Source organism: Tympanuchus pallidicinctus, unplaced genomic scaffold, assembly GCF_026119805.1.
Source record: "Tympanuchus pallidicinctus isolate F22 unplaced genomic scaffold, pur_lepc_1.0 scaffold1, whole genome shotgun sequence".
NCBI lineage: Eukaryota > Metazoa > Chordata > Aves > Galliformes > Phasianidae > Tympanuchus > Tympanuchus pallidicinctus.
In genome coordinates, this window is record NW_026294618.1 from 58,899,876 (window position 1) to 58,923,340 (window position 23,465).

General features: G+C 41.5%; 1 protein-coding gene across 8 annotated transcripts in view; it reads right to left on the reverse strand.

The window, feature by feature from the left end:
• The window catches only part of ARID1B (AT-rich interaction domain 1B), a 317,889-nt gene that overhangs the window by 201,706 nt on the left and 92,718 nt on the right, over positions 1-23,465 (reverse strand). For all 8 annotated transcript variants that reach the window (XM_052684763.1, XM_052684754.1, XM_052684719.1 and 5 more), the window contains exon 4: positions 20,996-21,106. In XM_052684763.1, coding sequence (XP_052540723.1) covers positions 20,996-21,106 — 111 coding nt within the window. The remainder of the gene's footprint in view (positions 1-20,995; positions 21,107-23,465) is intronic.

Consider the following 23,465-nt stretch of genomic DNA (forward strand, 5'->3'; position numbering starts at 1 on the left):
GGGAATGAGCACATCCTGTGTCCTCTGGTGCTCATTATAATTTATGCAACAAACTCTACCCCAGTACTTTCGTTGCTTAGATATTTTCCTCCCATTTCTAACACTCAAATGAAAATCACTGTTTCTTAGAAGCATTCCTTAAACCCAAAGAACCAGATTTACCATCCTCCCAGGCTTCCAAACATGCCACGGTAACATCTGTTCTGAATAATCTGCAGGGGAGAGCAAAAGCCCTCCGAAACCAGAGAAGGGACTTCCCAGGTCCCACTCAGAATCCTCCTGCTCACCAGCTTTGCTCTCCACAGATCCATACATTTGCTCAGCAGCAGCAGGTCCAATGTCTCTCCTCAGGATTAGGACAAGTGACCTTTCCAGACAGAACCGCCAACCCATTCCCTAAACTAGGAACGATTCATTCAGCAAACAGCGAAGAGCAACACAATCCCACTTATTTTCATTGAGTATTTTGGGGAATATCTAATTTTTCATGCAGATGCTATACTTTGTACACCGTACACACGCAGACATTATTTACTTTATAAATCCCAGTCACGGAAAGCATGAGTTCCAAGTTTTCCTTACAATGAATTTCATAATCAGCCCTTCCGCAGTCAAGGCACACACCAAGATCAAGGATTATTCATTAGAGGAAGGAATTAGCAGGATTTTAGGCTTCAATGGCCTGTACAGACTATTAGCTCACATTTGGCTATTAGGTGGGTAAGCAGAGTGGTCTCTAAAGCGCCAGCAAGAGCCAACAATAAATTCTGCCAATGAGACTCAGAACCAGCTTTCCTGGGCCTGGCGGAATAGGGAAGGCTGGCCCAGCAACCCCCTGGGGCCCAGCAGCCAGAGGTCCCACCTGGAGCTGACAGCACTGCTACAGACCTCCACAGCACCAGGCCACAGCACCCAGCAACGCAGCCCAGGCCGGCACGGCCATGTGCAACACAGGGAGCTGTGGAGCGGACCAGGGTGGGCGGCAGGGCTGGCTGAGGGCTGGCAGCCAGCCTCCTTCCATCAAGGTTCAAGGACGAGAGAGGAGCACCGCAAACGGCTCAGATGCCCCATTTCCTGGGCACACAGCGCATTTATTCATTCTGAGTGCCCCTCTCCACCTTCTGATAATGCCGGCTGATACCTTGCTATTAACAAGCTAATTCATGGCTTCAAGACATGCGAAAAATGAGAGGAGTTTAACAAAGGTCTCTGGCTTTTTATTTTATTACAGTTAACTCACCACTGTATTCCAGACGCAGGATGGAAGAGTACCACTACCAAAAAACACAGGGCAGGACCACCTAGCTCAGCTACAGCTAGGGCATAAGTGGTAGAGAACCAAGGGATCTTGATTTAACTTCCCTCCCCCTTTGCATTTCCAAGGCACGCAGCAACAACCGCATTAAATACAGCTTCTAAGAACGGAAGTGCTGACAGATAAGCAGCATGAATCCAATCAGGAAAATGTCTTGCAGCTCAGTACAACATTTCATCCTCACCTGGATCCGTAAAACATTTCAACCAGAATAAAAGGCACCATCAAAAGAGCCACCCTAATTCACCACTCCTGCAATTTTGTATCAGCGTAAGTTCAGTGATTTCAAAGCAATTACACAGATGTAAAACAAGGATGATCACTGCAATAAATCAGTCCCGGTGCAAATCCAGAGGAACTCTTCCATGCCTCAAAACACGTACAAATAAAAATATTAAGACAGAAATTATAGGAAGACACACAATTGCATATAATTGTAAATACATATTCTGCTAGATCTCTGTGCCCAGTGACCAAATGGAGCCATGCTTTGTTCCTGACCATTTACTATTAGATTGTTTAAATGTGATTACAACAGAAAGGAGAAAAAAAAAGGGACAGATCTTTTAATTTAGAGGAGACAAAGATTTCATAAACAAAACACATTAAATAAAGAAACAGAAGTTCAACAGATCCAAGCTGCCCACATTCATTAGAGCCATACATTGATTTCCGAGCTCACATGAAAGGATTCTGAGGAAGCTGAATGGAAAGCTTTCCTGGATATTGATCAAACAGAATACCTGACATTAAAAAAAAATGTAACTACACAAAATAATTTGAGAAACTTTTCTTGAAAAGAATTAACGGATGAATCTGCGAGATGCAGGGAAAGGAAAGAAGTGGTATTCTTGTTACAGTGTTGGTAGGACAGAGAAACGTCTTCCGCTTCATCCTTTCCTCTAAAGACAAACTTGTGATTTTTAATTAGTCACGATGTTTAGTCCTATGGCATCACTTAGAACAGCATCAGTGCAAATGAACGTTCAGCACGGTTATTTCCTTCCTCTCTCCTGCCTTTTTTACTTCAAAACCGCCAACAAAGCGACCGCTCACGAGATCGAGGGGCTTAGCGCACAATTCTGAGAGCTGCACACAGCTGTACTGTGCAAATCCCTCCACTGCTTGTCAGCGCTGTTCAACCCACGACTTAAACCTCCTCCGCTAATTCCAACCCTGGACCTTACTTGCGAAATGAGTACTAATTTTGTGATGCTTTTTTGAAAGGGACAAAAGGATTCCAGGAGACAGGAAGGAGCTCACTTCCACTCGAGAACCGATCAGCCTGTTTGAACCTGGCTCTTTAGAAGTAACATTTTCTCATTCTATGAAAGCCTCCACACATCCCTTTTCAGATCACAACCAAATCATTAGGGCCTGCCACAAAACCTATTAAAGTCAATGCAAGTCACTCAAAGACTTCAAAGGACTTGGATCCAGACGCGAGGTGAAATGCTGAGAGGCAGCCTGACGGCATCTCTGGTGCAGAGGGAAGGCCGTGCCACGCTGGCCATGGAGGGGCTGCTACTTACGCCATCCCAGAGCCCTGGCACAGGTCCAGAGACCGAGCACCCATAGCAAGCTAGGAAGACTCCAGGGCACGTTCTTGTAGTTTCGTTTCATCCAGAAGGAACTGGGTGTGCACCGGGCCGCTGGCTTAGACGGATTAACACCTGGTAGCGGGGCTCAACTGAGAGAGCCTCTTCAAAAGCCTGCTCTGATACAAGTGAGAGGTTCATCCAGCTGCACTCCAACACCGACACAAATCAAACAGATCCAGCTGCCAGTGAAAGGGCAAGGCCAGCTTTTGGGAAGGAAGGTCTTCAAGGAGCCAAACAGATTTCCAGAAATACTGCAAACAAGATGGTTCATTTCAGCCTCCACAGCATAGCCAGCAGTCCAGAAAGAAGTGATGTGCTGCAGCCTGTTCGGTGCCCATAGCTCAATACCAACCATCTGAACCCAGCACCAATGGCACCACTCTTCTTCTTCAGGCTTTCTCACAATTTCCTGCCATTTTTTGGTTTTTGACTGATGTTCTCAACACTTCTCATGTAACTGATACATCTTGATCAGAAATTCAAATTGCGTTTCATTTCTAATGCCTGCATTTGTTCAAAAATATGCTATGCAAAAGTATTCGTTCAGCAAGAAAACATAAGGAAGCACCCAGTGTTGTCTTTCACCAGATTGGTTCTAAAACTGTTTCAGTTTTCCAAATCACAGAATTTCAAAAATACAGCTGAGTTCTTTTTGTTGTGTCAACAGATAAACATCTCAACACACTGTATGCAGACTGATTTTAGGCTGCAAATAAGAGAAAGTAAAAAGGTCTTTCATGCGAAGCCCTCCTCCAAGCTTAAACCATGTTTCATGAATTTTACTAAAAGGAAATCTGTGTTGAAATGGAACATTTACAGATGTTCAACACCTGCTTAAGTAAATGAACCCTTGAGTAACTGTTAATCAGTTTCATAAAATATCTATTTTGTTCTGTACTCTGAGCAATTTCATCCTAATTTGGGGTTACAGCTTCTTTTCTGAGGTATAAAAGCAAAACTAACATGAAAAAGAGACAAATTAGCGTTGTCTTTTCATTTGGTAACTGAGTGAAATTAAAATACAATTTCATTATGGCAGCGCTAGAGCAAACAAATGCACAAAAAACACCAAAGCAAAACCAAACTACACACTTAACCTACTTCTGAAAGGACACATCAAACCAAAATGACAATGTTATATCACTATTATTAGCTTTAGAAATGAAGCATTTAGAAGTAATTTCAGTTTTCAGCCTGTTATCCTAAATGATGGCATATGTAAAAAGAGCATATACAGAAATGTAGTTTGGAAAAGATTAAGAGATTATTTTAGAAGCAAATTACTCCATAAATAAAGCACAAAGGGAGCACAGCATCATTCAGGAATGGACATCTGTCACCCGAGCAGATACCACATCACACATTCACAGCTTAATTCTGCATGTGGAAAAACAGGACTTATAATAACACATAAAATCTTACATGCGTTACATTTATTTGAATATTTCTAGATCCCATAAATATCCAGGCACCAAAAAGTACAAATAGAGGAAATGGTAAGGAATAAAATGAAAAAAAAAAGAACATAAGAAAAGCAAAAAGTCACAGAGTTAGAAAAATCAGGGCGCTACCCTCAGCACTGCTCAGCACTGCTTTTCTTTTAATGGGGGAGGGAATGAAGAGGGAAGGGAAGTCACATTCAATGTCATCTTGACAGCGACCTCTTATTCGAAAACTATTATTTTTCCATCTTGAATAAGAGAGAACCAAGTGCTCTTCATAATCACATAAATGACCTACCACTCTCTAAGTGCTCCCTCTTAGATCAACAAAGAGCTATCGGAAGCAGAAAGTATTACACACTACTCCCCTGTCGTCTCAATCCAAGATGTAGGCACGGTTCAACCTTACCGTAAGAGAAGCCTTGAAAGACCAAAAGCTTTAGAAATTACACTTATCAGGCTATCCTTCCTCCTCACAGCAATCTTTTCAGAATTTTGAAGTGTTAAAATGATAAAGACACAGGAGAGGAAAAACATGAGATGAGAGTTAACTTTTATTTTTCTAGGGGAAAGAAATCGATGGCTTCAAACCAGCATTTAACAAGGGTGGGAAGAAAAGTTTCCTTTGTCATTAAGGGTCGACTGCTAATGCTAGGTTGCAGAAGATCCTTGCAACTAACTTAACCTAGCAGCTCTCACTGCCAGGCACTCCACACCCTTACAGACTCTCCCTGCCCTCACTAAGGAGGACCCAAAGAGGGCCCATCCCAGTAAGGTCAATGGCAAGTCTACGGCTCCTTAACCCGGAAGAGCAACTGTTGGGGGGGGAGGGGGAGGAGATTGCTAGGTTTTTCTTTTTTCTCAGGGAAGGATGAAGCAAGAAATCCTGTTCATTTAACTGCTTGCAGTTCTCCCCATAAAATTAAATGGGAGAAGTAGTACACAAAGGAAAAAAAAATGCATTAAGTAAAAGCAGGAAAAAAAAGGAAAAAAAGAAAAAAAGGAAAGTCTGTCAGGCAACCGTTTAACCAAACACACAAATATCACACAGAAAGGCCTTCCTGCTATGTTGAAATCCAACTGCAAATCAAGTCAGTTCAATATTAAGGAAGGATCTGGTGCACTGAGTGACTCAGCATGCCAGAGCTCGGGCTGGCTCCCAGGACAGAGTGCGAGGCAGCCCACGTCCCAAGCACCCTGTCCTGTCTGCTCTGAGTGCTGTGCAGCTTTGCTGCTTCAACCATTCCAGAGCAACCCACAACCTCCTATTCCACCTGGAAGAATAACAGCAGGGTTGTGGGCTGTAGGGAAAAAAAAAGTCTTAACCACGTACCTCAAAGGCTTAGTCATCAGTAATGAAAGCTTACCTTCACTAGTCAGGTCAGTGTGAAATACTGACTGCAAGAACTTCCATTCACCCAGCTGAATCACCCCCAAAGAGTGCAAAACAAACTGTTTCCAGTAGATAGATTTGCTGAAAATTCAAATCCTCTTAAAATGGGGAAATCATAGCCAAGAAATAATTTGGTGTTCACAGGACTGCAATGCTCTTCTTACAATAAAAAAGAGCTGAGGAATATACAAAGGATCATGGCAGGCACCAGGATGGCTCAGAACTCCTTCAAAAACTAAATCCATAAATTCACCTCCACCAGTATCACAAAGCAAAAAGATCAAATGTACATTATCAGTAGGAGGAACCAACAGGCCATAATGCTTTCTTCTGCTTCTACCAGGAGAGAGCATAATGAGGCGCAAAGGAAGAGCAAACATGAGAAAACCCTAGGAGAATCCTTGGATCTGACCTTCTCTCCACATTCTCCCTCCGTCATCTCTTTTTATTTTTTTTAAAGCTTCTATAAAATCCTTGCTGTATTGCTGACTGCACAGCACTTCCTGAAGAATGCATAATTACGTCTCTTTAACCCCTTGCTCTCACAAAGCATACACTGTGCTTGGATACAGTTTTTAAACATCTCCTACCACAAAACGATGAGAAGAACGTGCACAGGCTAACAGAGCTGATATGGAAACATTGCCAAAAATTCTAACCCATGGAAATTAAAACTATCCACATTATTTCAGTTGCAGGTGCCCTCATATATCCTTCTACATACTTTGTTTCAGGCTACCCACACACAGAATAGTCAGTTAAATGCAGGAACATTTCAGGCCCAGCACCTTCTTTCACTTGCCTTTCTACACAAACCTTGCAACGCGCAGCCCTCTTCACTTCCAACACTTCAATCCCCACTCTGGAGGAACTTGAGAATCTACTCATATGCTGAAGACAACAAGCACTTCCAGTGAATTTCACTCTTCATCTAGTGCCTGAAGTAATAAGCAATTCCTCAAGTCAGTCCATAATTTTGAATTTTTTATGCTATTGGTGAGAAATCTCACAATACAGCACTTGCATTTTCCAAAATTCAAGAACTAGCATACTCTCTGTAACAATTTTTTCTCAAGTAAGTATTTTTGCAGACTATATTTGCTGCTGGTAAGAGGGCAAGAATTTGTTCAAAAAATAAGTACTAGCTGCAGCGTTTTAATGGACAGGAGACCTGAACTAATAAGCATGTGTGACCACAGTGGCAGTGAGCTAAAAATGATGGGAAAACAGACATCTTGGCCTAAAAGGCTTAAACAAAAAACTTCCCACAGACTGCAAGCTAATGAGGACAGTTTTTTCCTCTCCATTTTGTCTGTACTTCCAGCTAGTTAGAAAAATTGCTGGAGGCTAAGGAGTCTGAATACAGACACTACTTATATAGGTAATACTGGTTTCTAAAGGAATTCTTCATTTATGAATGGTTTGAAAATATACTGTTTGCAGCAGGACTTCCACCTGTGCTGAAGAGTGCGATTACAGCTCAGCCAGAAGGCTCAAGTGTTAAGAACAAATGGGAGCTGCACTTGCTGGTCACTACAGGTATAACACGTGCAGCAGGAAACCAGGTTTACAGACCCTGTCCAAAGAAAAAGGCCCAGAACAGATGTTAATGCAGAGGAGCAAGGTAAGAACTGGGCAGCATGAACATAAGAATTAACGGGCCTAATCCAGAACTTAAGGAAAAGGCTGATTTCAACGAAGTTTGAACTGGGACATCAAGGAATAAATAGATAGAGGAAAGCAGAGGGAAGCATACACCAGATTGGTACTACTATAGTTGTTTGTTGGCTGATTTAGAAATAATTATTTTAAGTACAAGTCTGGATCTTGACTCCATGTGGTATTTCTCTTTTAAATAGGCTCCCCAGTCTGTTCTTTTGACTCCAAATCACTAGGTCTCAAAGACTAGTATCGGTTACAAATAACCAATATGCTGTTCTCATATCTTCTACACATTCTTCTGTACTATGAATTACTATAATTAAAAACAATCCAGTTTTATTCAAGTAATTTTAGGTAAACTGTTACAGTTCCATGAAGTCAGCAAAGATATGAAAACTTGTATCAATCAGAGTCTTAGCCAAAACAGTTAAGAGAACAAAGAAAATGAAAATACTAGGAATTCTGGAAAAATCTGAGGCAAGAATAATTTTAAGTTGTTCTGAATTCTGCAAATACAGCACTAAGAAGAACATCGAGTACCTAAATAATTAAAGTTTATCCTCTTTATTGAAACAGTCCATGTTTGAGAATTTGTGCGAGTCTTAATGTTTAATTAAGGGATTTAAACATTGCTGTAAGTGAAATCTCTACGCAACCTTAACTGTGGATTCGCCAGGTCACTTCCATAATATATGCATGTTGGGAGACCAGGACCTAGCAGTTACTACAAACACACGGTTCAAATATCAGTCACAAGCATGTGAAAAATCAATTTACAAGGAGATGAAAAAATAAATGCTCTAGGAGATAGGAGATGCTAATGAAAATGAGTGTAGTGTGTTTGCTTTTTGTCCACGTCTTGGTTTTGGTTTCACATGCAGCAACTGCGAGACATGTTTGTTTAGTGATTAAAATAGAAAAAAGATTAAGCAGCAACTTTGAAAAGCCCTGTGCAGATAAAGATACACCTGTTTTATAAGCAATTAGTAATTTCTTCTTAATGGAATGTAAACTGTTTTCTCCAATTTTCCTAAAATTCACACATTCAAGGGGAATGTAACTCAAAGGATGAAATTTATCTCCACAATACCTGGAAATGAGAGTACAAATCTAGTCCAGCCTACTTAACATACGCAGTTGTACAATAACCACATGGAGTGGATTTAAAAGACTTTTTTTAAAAACAAAACAAACCCATGTATATAAAAGAAAAGCTTTTGAAAACATGTCATCGCCATATTCTTCAACACTACAGAACATTAATTCCAAGCTGCGCCACAACACAGCCCACAGCTGCTATAGGCCAAGAGTGGGGACAGGCTTTGTGCTGGTTGCAGGCGACCAGGAGTCAGGCTGACCATCCATCCTTCATCTCTCCCACTGCTCCCCTGAGCTAGGAAATGTATTTTGCTTGAGTTTTTCCAGCCGGCATTTACTGAAGATGCCTGCTGGCTTCACACGGCCGAATGGGAACAAATGCGGCAATCAACGCCGTTCTTTGAGACAGTGAGCATTGAAGGTGGAAGTATCGTTTACACCAAAATCACTACAAAATATCATTGAAAAGGGACAAAAACTGAGGACTTTCTTTTCCTGAGAAGTGCTTGGAAGTGCTTGAGCAAGCAGGATTCGTGCTAGATTCAGAGGAACAATGTAAGGTCCTTAGATGTTCGTAAGTACCTCTCAGAACAACAAATCCACAACTCCAAAACCTGAAACCAAGGGCGTTAGGGGGAATTATCAGTGCTGTGTTTACTTATTAGCCTTTAAGTTTTTATACAGAGACTGTGTCTGCAGGGACAACTGCAGACACAGCACTTGACGGCACTTGGATATATGCCTCCTACTAGAAGCTAAAATGAAAGCTATATTTTACAGTTCTGGAAAAGCAAAACAAAGCCCACAGCTTGTGTTTATAATAATATTTCTACCTCTCTAGATGTACTTCACCAGCTCTGCATTAAAGAGGAAGGTAAACTCCGTATCCTCAGGATTGTTCCAGATTTATTTGTCCTGGAGGTGCATCTCGTTTTAAGGCTGCTAACAAAACTCCATGTATGCAGAGAATGGGACAACACCACTGAGAGGAGAAGATAAAATGGGCATGCACATTAAAACACGATCCCAGAAAGCGTCCTTGACTCAAAACCTTTGCAGCTGTACCACAGCTCACGTGCTGACTTTGGTATTTGCTTCAGTGACATGGTGGCACCACAGCAAGCTGTGCTGCATTCTAGAATGCTTCAAAAACACAAATTCTTGAAGAAGAAACAAACAAACAAACAACAGTTAAAAAGAAGAAAAAAGAAAGCCTTGAAAAATTTCAGTTCTTAAAATTTTAAATGGGAGCTGTGGGAAGTGCTCAAGGTTTCCCTCCAAGTTTTTTGAAGATCGAGCAGAGAAAGGGTTAATCCCAAAAAATAAAAGAGCAACAAGCAAATCTGACTACACGTTTGAAAAAGCCTATAAAATGTTACAAGCAAAACAGGAAAGCTTGTGTTAATAATGCATAAACCAAAGGGGGGAGGAGGAGGGGGAGCTCCTCGTTTAATGGAATGGCGCTTTATCCCCGCAGTTCGAACGAAACACGCCGTGGCTATCAATCCGCGACACCTCGCAGCAGCGCGGCCCGGAGCGCTGCCCGCCCGGCGTCGGCCCCGCGGCCCCCGAGCCGCGCTGCTGCCGGGCGCTACATACCAGCCCGGCTCAGCGGAGGCCATTACCCGCCCCGTCGTCATGGCGACGCTAACAGTGAGCCCGACTTCAAAGGCACGGCTGTAATGTCAGCCTGCCAGCAGCCAGAGGGAGCGGTAAGGGGACCTGCCCGGGCGGCCCCAGCGACAAAAATACACGGACGGCTCTCCGGGCAGTTCCGCCGTCCTGCGGGCTAGCGGCGAGTCAGCAAAGGAGAGGGAAAGTAGTCTTCACTTTTTTGTTCCAGATTCAAAGAGCAAGACTGATTCGGAGAAAACTGTCGCAGGGAAGGAGGAAGCTGGCTTTCAGATTTTGCCGCTGTGCAGATCCCAGCAGTAAAGACAAACAGTAATAGAGAGAGATTGCCTCAGCTCATGCACTCTTGCCTCATCAACACGCTCTTACCAAGCACGACGTCACTACACGCTTAGAAATCAACATGTGGAGTGGCCCTGCAACCCAGCAGCAGGAGGGCACGCTGCCTGGCAGCCACCAGCTTGGTTATGGCTGCTGCCAGCCCGCCTTGCCTGCCCTCCATGGGGTGGTGCAGCTCTTGTCCCTTGGCCTGCTTCCCTTGGAACCGCTGCTGCTCATCTCAACCAGAGAGTGCAGGAGTCAGCCCCTTCGCGTCCTTCTCCACCACCCTGACGTTCCTGCCCTCACCAGAAAGGCAGACTCCCTCTGACAGGGCCCTGTTCGGTCATCCACATCCCTAACAGCACCATAAGGAGCTCACCTGCTCCTTTTTGCCACTGGAGCACAGCACACTGCGTGGTTGAACCACGCAACTCTTCCCAGCTAAGGCACAATCCAAGGCAGCGCTTGCTGTTAGCTTTTGCCACCTACTCCTTTAAGGCTGTCACACACACATGCTTGAGCTGAGTCCAGTGCTTGAGACTAAGCAAGTACCCAACTGAGTTTGGAGGGGCAGCGGCAGCCTGATCTGCTCTTGGTTGATCACAAGTGTATGTGGGTTGTGGGCTACAAAAATCCAGCTTTTGACAAAACTGAGCCCATGGCGTCTATACTAGAGTATGCTGGAATCTAGAGCCAGTGAGACATTCAGATACACACAAAAGGTACGCAAAATGTCTTAGACTGCTAGGAAAACAATTCTTTTAAAAGACTAAATATAAACAGGGTTGGGGTTCTGTTTGTTTTTTTTTTAAACTTGAACATATAGCTGATGGTGTTTTGTTTCCAAATTACACTTTACATGGATGTGGGTGGTGAGAAAAAAAGTGTCAGTCTATAGGTGCTCTTAATTACTCTTCAAACCCATAGTGTCACTGCAGACTGTAAGTGACAGAAGACAGCGCTCACTCTGCGTGGCTAGCTGACTGCAGCCCTCTGACCACATCTCCATGGAAATGGAGGTCAAGCAATCAACATTATTATACAAGAGGTGAAAGTTCGTCGTTTTTCTGGCAAAAATAAGGTAAAGGTTCTGCAGGATTTACTTCAGTCTGGCCTGTACTGCTGTGAAAATAGGCATTAAAAAGCAGGTACTTATTGGGTTTTTGTTTTGTTTGTTTTGTTTTTGTGACAGGTTCTTCTGTAAACTAACCAGTAAAAACAGAAGAGCTAAAGTGTATGTAAGAAGTGCCTTTCATGGGATCTGGTATGCGACCTCTGCCTCTTTGCAGCTGAGGAAGATCGCTCCATCGGCAGCCCAAATGGCCACTTGCACTCCAAGCTGCTGACAGAGCACTAAAGAGCCCTCTGGCCAGAGGCAGAGGAAGACTTAGAGCCAAAAATATTCTCTACTCTGTCATACCTCAGAATAGGAACAAAAAGGCTGTTACTGTGATTTTCAGCAAGACAAAATGTCTAACGAGCCATGCCGGAAGAATCAGCAGTCATTTAAAAACAACAGTATGGTGTGTATGCAGCCTTCCTAAACCTTCTTTAAAAGCACAAACAAAACAAAGGAAGAGTGAAGACAGAGGAAAGATGGACTATAAGACGATCCAAATGAAGCAACAACTATGAGACGTTATTAAAAAAAAAAACAAAACACAGATCCTAAAATTTTATAGCCCTGTTTCAATAAATCTTGAAGAACTGTGCTGAAAATTGCACTGAACAACTTTCCTTTTTTTTTCCCTGCTTTCATGTAGGCATCTAATGATACAATAAACAAAGAGGATGAGGGGAAAAAAAAGCTTTTATGAAGTTTTCATTAAGCACTATTATTAAAATCCTGACACGGTCTGTAAATTAAACAAGGGAAAGAGAGATCTGGAGTTTTTCTTCTGTCTCCACTGCAGTACTCTATGAAAAACTGGTAAGGCTTTCAGTTAATTATAAAAGTCAAAATGGAAGGGTAACATTTGGAATTAAGCTACCTTCCATATCATAATGAATTAGTTGAATAACCCTACTGCCTGCACGTAATTCATAAACCATTTACCTATATAATCTTGTGAAGTTACTGTGATTTTACAAGTAAATCTATGTTTGCAATTCCTTTATTTCCTGAAAACTAGTGCTGGCCAGAATCTATTTGCAGTTAAATAACAGTAGGAATGTTTTAAACTTCTTTCATTACTTTTAGCGCAACGTGCGTTGGCAAAATTTGTCATCTATGATACTATAAATGTAAATGCAAGCTCCCCCTTTCCAGTGCTATGACATGAAACAAGCTTTGTTCTCCTAACTAGGTCCACAACTGTGCATTCAGCAAACCGTACTAAAGCTTACGGATGCATAAAGTATTACTACAAGCAAACACATAAACTTATACTCTCATGTTTGCTTATCTTTATATTACTTCCCCAAATGTTAGCTTAAATAACATGGCGGAAGACGCACTGTGAAGTGAATTTCTCTGTCGAGGGGAAAAAAAATAGCATGTTCATTTATAAATTCATGCCACTTAACTAAGATGTGAAATAAATGATCCAGAATGACATATTTTCCTATACTAATGCAGTTCTTCAAACGTGCCTCAAAATTCAGGCCCTAGTTCTAATTTAGCACAGTAGGTCTCATTTCATAGGTCGAGATGATTAAGAGGGTCAGCTGCAATTGTTTGCCTGGAAGGAAAGAGATCAAAAGCCTAAACACTGGGGCTCTGCAAGTAGCCTTTTCCTGATGTTACCAGCTTTTCTATCTTGATTTCAACCCTCTACGATGCTTCACCCCCTGAAATTACATTGCCAATTCAAACAAGACCCTCTTGTACCAAGTCCTGTGAGACTGGAACCGTATTTGGCATTAGGGAGGAAATGGCACATATTGATTTGCATGGCGTTCAGGAAAACCAATGCAATGAGTTACAGCGTTAACAAAGACAAATGAAGAAAAAGGCCTTCACTCGGTATTTTTATCTGTCTATATATGTTCAAGGTAAATTGATAGTAGTAGCTTATTTACACGTAGCAAACACACATCAGAAGCACTTTTCATATGCACAAATTCTACAAAAGCCATCATGATTTGTCTTCTTCAAGGGAAGACTTCACAGTGAATCTAACACACAGCTCCAGCCAGGGAAGGAAGGTTTCAGAGAATTAAGCATTACAGAAGATGTTTTCTTGCAATCTAATATCTGAGAGAAATTTTTGAAACTGTTTCAAACTTCAGGAAAGGAAAACCAGAATAGCCTCCCACACTACAGGCCTCACTTCACTGGGATTCCAGCACAGCACTAAAAACAAGCAACACACAGCAGATGCTTAGCACTTGTGCTACGATGGTGCAGAATCCCCAGCAATTATGGATGGACCATAAACAATCAGACAAAGCATTGTGAAACCTGGCCTAAGCTTAATGCTGTGAGCAGTGGCTGCATGGACATCTGCTTACACAGCAACAGGACCACTAGAAGCCAGTTTCTACTAAAGACTAATCATGGTCTTGTTTGGTTGTTTTTTTGTTTTGTTTTTTCTTTTAAAAAAGGAAAGTTGTATTAATAGCACCAGAAGCCAGCACATTCCCAAGCAAGCAGGAATGGACGCTAGAAGAAAAAAGAAGGGATCTACTGCTAGGCTTCAGATGTTGCTGGCTGTAGGGAGGTGCTGTGTTTAGTCAAGATTACGAAGCCAAGGTCACCTTTCAGGATGGCTGGTGTACCCGTGTAAAGGAGCCATTCTGGGAAAAAAATATACCCTATCTTACAGGAATACTTCAGGTAAAAATAAAGGAAAGAAAAAACATTTATAGTGTCTCAAGTACTTCCTGAAATGGTATCCAACTAAACAACAGTCTTTTGTCTTATTTTGTGTGCCAAAGGACACAAAGGACCCCAAGGTTCCAAGAGAGATGAACAAAGATATGGACCAGTGAATATATCACATTTTGAGATTTATAGTTTGCTATCAACTCAAACTTTACAAAGAGCCAAACCCATTTTGAGGCTTACGCGCCTTTTTAAATGCTGTATGTATCTACACAGAGTGAGCAAAATGTTCAAAAAAATACAAATAAAATATTCCCCAAATAAAAACAAAAACAAAAACCTCAACCACCCTCCAGGAATTCAAAAGTCTGAACCAGTTTAGAATTAGGTTCTCAAATGCGTAACCTAGAAGTGCTGACTTGGAAGTGGAAGCAGACTACAAGGACAGCTAGTGCCCCTTCAAGCACAGTTGGTTGCCCCTTCTGAGGGGACAGCAGCCTCCAGAGGGGCAACAGCTAGAGGGGGAAAAATGCTTCAACCACCCAAATTCAACCTTGTTTCTTCAATTCTCAAGTCAACATCAATACTGTTCTGGCATTTGGAGCTGCAAAGTACATTGAGGCAATTGCTAATGGCTTCAAAAGACGCTGCAGGAAAAAACTACTAAGACCTTAATATTCCACCCAAGACAATATTGGCCTATTTAAACACAAGTTTTTGCAACATTATCCACTACTGGGATCTATAATCCCTTATCAGGTTTCCCAAGTAAATTTCACATAGAGGTCAAGCTAAGTATTTCTTTTCACATTTCTAAATTTTTCTAGATCCTAAATGAGTGATTTTGTTATTACAAGTACACTAAATACACTCTGAAGTATTTTGAAAATGGAAAACTTTATGGAATAACCACGCATCTTTTTTTTTCTTTTTTAACAGTATCTAATAAAATCAGTTTTAATACATCAGTAGCAGACTCAACACCATTTCTAATATAAATGTCATCATTCCAGCAAGGAAAACCAAGCAATTCTGTAAAGCTCAAAACACAAGTGATTAACAACAGGACTTTCTTTTCACATTACAAAGTTTAATTTTAATAGCAAGATAGTCAATTCAAGAATCAACAACTCTGATTCACTGCATCAGTTCATCCCTACACGCGCAGCACGTGCTCAGGGCAGCACAGCACTACTTTAATCACACTTTTGCTCAAAAGTGAATGTAAAAGTTGACTCTCTCAGGGAATCCATCTGATCACCTATGTGAAAACTTGGCCCCACTGAAATCAAATGTAAAAATACATGTATGTTGAGTGGGCCAGGATCTTCAATACCACAACATTACATGTAAAGTCATTCCTCCAATGATATCACAGAAGGGATATTATTGCAGAGGAGCTTCAGGGGCTCATAAAGGATCTGTCTCACTATGCAGACCCACTCCGGGCCATAAACAGATTGTTAGATACAGAATCTGTATGAACACAAGTACCAACCAATGCTTTGCACCTCAGAAATACATACACTCAATACCTCTATACATATGAGTTGCATGAAACTTATTTGCGCTACAGGTTTATTACATGGAATGACAAGACCAAAAAGGAAACAAGCTAGCAACTGCACTTGATCCAGAATTAAAATGACTTGGAGAGAACAGTAACTTTTTCCAACTCTATGCATAATGGCTAAGAAAAGCATTTGAGAAAGCTTAGTCACTTCTTTGCAACTTGAAGCTTTTTTCCTTTTATTCCAGGCTTAAACAAAGTTCAGTGGGGCATCAAACTGCCTCAGTCTTAAATTACAGTCTGTACTTTAAAATAGAATGCATGCACCACATGTTCCTGAAGCTAGAGGGTGGGAGTGTTATTCACTGAAAATTGAAGGCTTGTTGAGTCAATAATCTTCTTTCAGAGAGTAACAATTTTCAGCTAAAATTTCTTGACCCAAACAAAGGAAAACAAGATCATTCAGTTATTTTACAACACGGCAGAAGAAGAAAAGTAAGTGGGAAAGAGGCATACTAGTCTTATTCTACTTGATGGAAAAACAATGGAAAATTTAATTCACAAGTATTACTTACATTTCCTTTTTGTTCATATTTAACCTACTCCCAGTTATTTGCAGATGGAGACATGCACAGAAACAAGTAACCACAGGACAGAACTTACACATACATCCATGAACTGCCCACTGCTTTTATCTCCCAAGAATTACCAGGAATTCATTTACAGGTTTCCATGTCCACACAAACCTCCTTTTTTCTTAAACTGGAAACAACATCCTGAATTTTAAAACACCACTTCAGCTTGAATTTTCTAATTTGCTTATCTGCAAACAATCCAACACTGTCTATAAAATGAGAGGGCTGCTGCACCATCTCTCCTTTAATACTCATTTTTCCTTACCGAAAGGGTTACAGTCCTCATTAATATTTACACTGTGGTTGTGCCCACATCCTCAACCATCAAGGATTCTGAGCTAAGCTTTTCATGAATGTCACCAGAGTCCCTTGTCCCAGGAAAAGAGGAGGTATTTCCTAACTGTCAGCTACAGTTTCTCAAACTATGCTGGGAATTCTTTTCCTGGCTTAAGACTTCAACCATAAACAACACTTGTTCAGGGAGAACTCCCCTGGCTGGAGATGATTTTCCAAGCTACCATGTATTCTAGAAGTTACACAAGGAATGTGAATTGTCAAACCATTCCATGCTTTTCCTCACAACCAGCAACTATTAAGATACGTCCAAAATGATGTTGATCCATGAGCCAAGTGTATCTAGTCTTGTATTTATAGCTCATCACTAGTTCTCAACAGAGGCCTTCTGAAATCTACAATGAGAAAAGCATGCTGCACAGAAGAATGAACATCCAGCACTCCATACATCCTACAAAGGCTCTCTAAAAATGATGTGAAACACAACTGTGAAGCGGCTAATGAAGTTGGGTAGGAATTGCTGAAGTACCGCTTCCCACAGTGCCAAGCATAAGAAAACAACACATCTTAAAAGGTTTCAAACAACAGTATGTACTATTTGAGGCCCACCTTACTTTGAAGCTCATACACCAAACCAGAGCCAGCTAGAGTGAAACTTGACAAGTCATAGTACTGCACATGATACAAAGAGTGTTCTACCTCTGTGCCAGCTATGTTTTGCTTCACATGAAAATTCTTGTGCCTCCATGTGAAGACACAGTGAAAAAGGGACGTCGTAGAATTAATGTGTAAACGCTCCAAGTGTGAGCGACCTACCAAGGCACCAGTTCCCTCCACTTCAGATACAACTTTCTGCCTTCAGTATCACATGAGCAATTACGCAGTGATTCAGCCCCAAACTAACCCAGAAATTATTTCTTAGCTAGGTCGGCTCCCTGAGTCACAGCGCTGACAGTGGAGGATGTGAGAAGGCGCAGATGGCACACTGTGGGCACATGGCAGGGCTGCAACCAACCTAACTTACAGCAAAGCCAAGCAGCTGCAGGACCTCACCTATAGGCAGCAACCAGAAGAAATCAGCAGAAACACTGGTTTCAGAAACTTGGCAACCTTGGGTAGGCCATTTGACCTCACACATCAAACAACAAGCACAACTAGCACTGAGCAAAGAAAGAAAGAAAAAAAAAAAAGGACTATATTCAAACAGAACAAACTAAAAAACCCCAACATCTATCCGAAATGACTTTCGTAGTGATACCAGTAAAAAATAAATTCATCCATGTCTTCTGCCCTTCATTCTACCACCACAATCCAACATGAACATGGACCGAATTACTCATTATGGCAAAACAAAGTATTTGTCTTTGCAGGCACACACACACAACCAGTGCTGACATAAGCTCCTTTCTTGCGAGAGCAAACTTGCAGATACACCATTCAGAAGATTTTTCCTGCAAGTCTGCTCTATCTTTCCCACAATAGCAGAAGTGTGTATTTTGTATTATCCCTTAAACCTCAGTAAATATATTCTGTAGAAGCTGTTCTCCAGACAATTGCATTCAGGCTTCTCCCCCTTTATTCTTCCACTCTAATAGGGAACAGTTTCTGTTTATTACTTCCTTTCCTTCACAGAGGACCTAACTCCCATGTTTTCTCAAAAGCTTGAGATTTCCTTCTAATTGTGACCCCAACAAAAGTGCTCGGAGCACTATTCTATGCAACTTTTCATTTGGGCTCTCGGTGACTCCACATGGTAAAAGACCTCCGGGTCAAACCCTTCAGATATCAGAGCATTTAGGAGAAGGAAAGGAAGCATTGTATAGAATCTGACAGGCCATTAGAAGTAGCTAATAAAGCCATATTTTGTTTGTAGCCATTTGTTACCAACCCACATTACAAATTTGTCTGCTTTGAACTTTATGGGAACATTCATGCCAGGACTTTTATATACAACGTGTGAAGGAAACGGAACAACCATTGAGCTGTTTAGCTGTGCTTACTGTGACACAAACCTGCTGAAAAAACTCTCTAAAAGGATGACACAAGTCAGCATTCAGTGCTGCAAAAAGTGGCCAGCTCCTCTTCAAATCCATCAAAGGGAAACTCTTTTTTTCAAAGCCACATCAGAGAACACCATTCAGCATTTAGTATTACATCTCTTTTGTTGTTTTTAGAGATTCGTATAAGCTTGCTATGTAGCTGCTGTGATTTTACACAATGCCCTTAAGAAATAAAAAGATAACGGGCAAACTGTATAAATATCAGAATACCATGAAACAAAACATACCCAAATTTTATTAAAAGCGTAACACCACTGCTCTCATTTCAAGCTTTAATATACAAAGACTTACTGACTACCCTCGAGAACAGCATTATCTTGAAAACAAGCTTAGGAAGCCACATTTAGCATCCCAAAATGACACTATAACTAGGAATACTAAATGAGAAATAGTGATCACTGAATTTCATAACCAGCTGAAAATTGAATGCAGGCCTCTTGCTCAAGGAGAAAAAATTGTTTAAATGGTCAAGCCGTCCTTACCCCCAGTACTAAGCCTACAGGTCTTCATCACGCTCACTGTTCTTCGAATGCATGGGCCATCCTCAATTCTAAGGCATTTCCTTTGGAAGTAGGTGAGTTTGCTCACAGTACCGAAAAGACAATGTCACAATATATGAAAGGTTCCAGATGGTCTTAAATTTGGCAAACTATACTGCCTCACATTCTCCTCCCCATCCAAATGGAGGTTGGGATGTTCAGTATGTAAGCTTTCCAGAAGCGAAGGCTCTGAACATCAGCATTTACAACAAACCTACAGTATAAGCTACACTGCCACAATGGTTAACATTCATTGTTAATACCACCAGCTTACTCATACCTAGAATAATAATGAGCTACTAAATATACCGAACACTTAGGGACACAGATAATACCCAACAGTCTGCTTAGATACTGTGGTGACAGAGGTAGGACAGGGCATGGATTAAAAGTAGGACGATTGTTTAAGAAAAATTGCTGGCAAATTAGAACATTATTTAATAAATAACTAGTTCTATCTATCCTAATAAACACTGTTCATGAAAAATTGAGGTAAGAACTTCATTTTAATTTAACTGTTTTGTTTTTTTTATAGCTGTTGCCTAAAGAGTTTAAATAGCAGTTGCCTCCTATTTTGAAAGTAATTGCCAGCACTCATTTTTGAGACGAGTTCAGAGAAACTGGTCTTCTTAAAAAAGTTTTCCTGTCAAATTAACACTGGTTCAAAGTAAACAGATAGCTCTTCTCACACCAGCTTTCATAGTTCTCCTGAAGCAGGCATGTCTCAAACATCATGTAAAGAATTTGTGGCATATGTACTCTCCTGGGTGCCTAAGATATAACTTTAAATGCTGTGAAGATGTTTATTACCCTACTTTTAAGAACTGACAATAGCGCCATGTGTCAGAGGAAAAATACACAACAAACTGCCAGACTTCACACATATATTTGGTGTTTTGATAGGTAAACTCTTCAGAAGAACCTCTCTGCTAACTGGAAATTAATAACCAGTAAACCTGCGAAAACGTTCTGTAGGTTTGCAGTACATTATTCCAAGCTAAATGTCACACAGCATATAAACAGTTTCCACCTTTTAAGCTGAATGCAATGTCTTTTTGTTGGTTGAAATTCAGGCTGTTGTTCTAACAACAAACAAGAAAATCTCCAAACCAGCAACAGAATACAGAGCCAGAGCCAGAGCACTTTGGCAATTACAGTAAAATAAGACCTTCAATAACACAAGTAGCTGCAGTATCTCTGTAAAGTGTATTAATGTGTGCTGTTTTCCCCCACAGCAGAATGCAGAGAGCTCAGAAAACAAAGAAAGGTTATTCCACAATAATCTCCCAACCAAACAATCAACCTTGCCCAAGTATCACTACCATACCCACTACTACACTTCTGTCTGTAGTAGTAGACCACTGCAGAATTAACATGTCAAACTCATTATTTATGCTTAAGGTTTGGAACAAATAACTCATGGTGTCAGCATTCTAAATCAAAATATACTGAAATCCTTGGAAAACTGCACAGAAAAAAGCCTCTTCCTCATCAGATCGTTTTGTGCAAGTACAGAATTCCTAGAGCCCAGAAGAAATATTGATCTATTTCCTCTGTGCAGATATAAATGTGCACAAACACAAAACATAGATGTGGATAGTGACATTTTGAATCAGTACAACCCCTAAGCTAAGTCCACCACTTATATACAGGTTCTCATCAGCTTGTGAACAACCTTGTTTATAATTTAAAAATACTGAACTCAAAGAAAAACATTAATTTCTTACTGGTAAGCTCGATGGTCGTTCTTGCTGGATTAGGTTCAAGTCTTCATGGTTAGGCTTTCCTGGGGCCATAGGGGGTTGAGATCTGGTTCCATAGCCTTCCTGAGACATGTCCTGCAAAAATAGTTGTAACAGAATTATTAACTTGACTCAGTAATTACAATTAAATTAACTTCACATAATGGTGAAAATATAATGCTGCAATGAAAAAATAAAAAAATAAACACCAGGTTTTTGGTAATTAAATCTCCTTGGAAAATATCCATAGGTACCAGTATAACTAACACAGTTTTTGAAGAAAACTGATAGAGTGGCAGACAGATGTGCCTACAGGTGGCGTGGAATCAGACCACTGGTAGGCAGACTAACACATGCCAAAAAAACAACAAACCTTCTCAACCAATGACCCGCTATACTGCAAAAGAGGCATGAGCACAAAGTAGTCAAAACTTTCATCCTACTCTTAGATGAGTTACCAAGCCTTCTGATGAAATACTGAGCCAGGTAGAAGGACTAGACTGCAAATAAAGTTGTAACCCTGCTGTGTCATCAGATGCCTGTAACAATCCTGGATTTACCAACACTATGACTGAGATGGCTTTCAAAAGCTGCCTATCAAGTGGTGGTAAAGATCACATCTGCTGGAGATGTGTTGCATCCAATGGCTTAGAAGGAAATATTTAACTGAAAGCCGCTCCAAAGCCTGTACCAGCAACTGAGGGATTTTCCTCCCAGTGCAAGTCCAAGCCGTCTTAGGTAATGGTCTGGCACCAGCCTTGCTGCAAAGGGGCAAGTGGGGGCCAAAAAACCCTCTCCCACCCCATATCCCACAGCACAAACTTACTTGACATGCAAGATACTTGCCTATTACAAAGCCCTAGATTCAGGCTTCATTGTAGCTGCTATATTTCACATTGGCAGCTTCTACACTAACTGAGCAAGGAAAACAACTGAAAGCACAGTACCTCCTTCAGCATGGGTAACTGGCAGGGAAAGCTGAAAAACCAGTTCTTGACTGCTAGAAAAAGATATCACACCTTAAAGGTTTCTCTTTGTTGTTTCTAAGTTTTTCAATTCTTTTTTCCCCTTCCCAAGCACACTGGAGGTTAATTTGCTCCAGTCATCCCCTTGCATCTAACGCTTCTATTGACGCCCGCAAGAGGCCGGGCAGGGGAGAACAGGAAGGGACAAGGAGCTTTCTCTGTGCCACCCCCACCTGCACCATGCGATCACACTGCTGCTGCTTGCAGAGGCTGCTCTTGCAGTCAAGTGTCCGCATCCACACAAGTCATTGCTCGCACACAGCCTGCACAGACCAGTCGCCTTGCAGAGCAGGAAAGCGTTCTGTCTCATTCTGAGCGCCGCTGCTGACAGAGACATTTGTTAACAGCCACACTGCTTCCATTCAGCTCCTTCCATTGCTTTGAGCTCTCCTGAGTTACTTCAAGGGATGCAGAAAACTCAGCGAGGCTCATAAAACAAAACCCAGCAAAGCTGGTCGGATGTAAACCCAACAACGAGAGATCCGATCCGCAAGCCTGTGCCAAGCCAAATCAAGAAGCACTTAAAAGGCCAGCACTTCAATGTGGTTACCAGCAGAGGGTAACAATTAGGCTTAGGGGTGACAAAGGCTGATGGCTGAATGATGATTATCCCCTGTGACCCCCCGCATGCCCTCCGCCCAGACCGCCACTTGTCACACAGCTCTCCTGCTGCGCGCACCAGCAGGTTCCTGTGGATTAGTGGCGAGGTTTAAAACCAACAAACGGCACAAGGCCGCCATTCAGCAGCCTTCACCCTGCCACAAAGGAGGAGAAAGGTGCAGGACAGCTTCACAATAGGCAAACAAATGAGCAAACCTCTGCTTTCCCCCTCGTTTCAAAACACACGCGCGCACTCGCGCACACGCGCACGGCTGTTGTCCCTGTGCAGATGCCTGTAACAAACCCCGCCACGGAGATCCAGGCTTCCAGGTCACCTTTCTGTGCGCTTCTCTAATTCTTTACAGATGAAAAAACACCGAACAAGAACCATTTGTTGGAACAGCAACAGGAACAAAAGCAAAAATTATCCAGAAACAACAGAAGTGGTTAACAAAAAAAGATAAATGTAATATTTGCTTGGGAGACATCATTCTGGAAACACAATTACTCCTTTTTCTAAAGAGCCACTACAGGCTTAGGACAGTTTTTCTGAGAACAAAAAGAAAAGCCAGGAGCCTTTAATTCCTCACCAAGTACCAACCATGGATTTCCCATTTGCTAAATTTTACTTGAAACCTCGCTCCCTACTTAAATTTCCACGGGAGAGGAAGAGGAGAGTAAAGAGCACAATTTTTCATAAGAAATATCACACGCTGAATGGAATTTACTTTTACCTGAGTACTGAACGCTTTGAGATGTCTTTCCACATACTGAAGTGCACATAAAAGAATGTGAACATTACAGCCTTTGTCTTTTTAATTGCACAACTT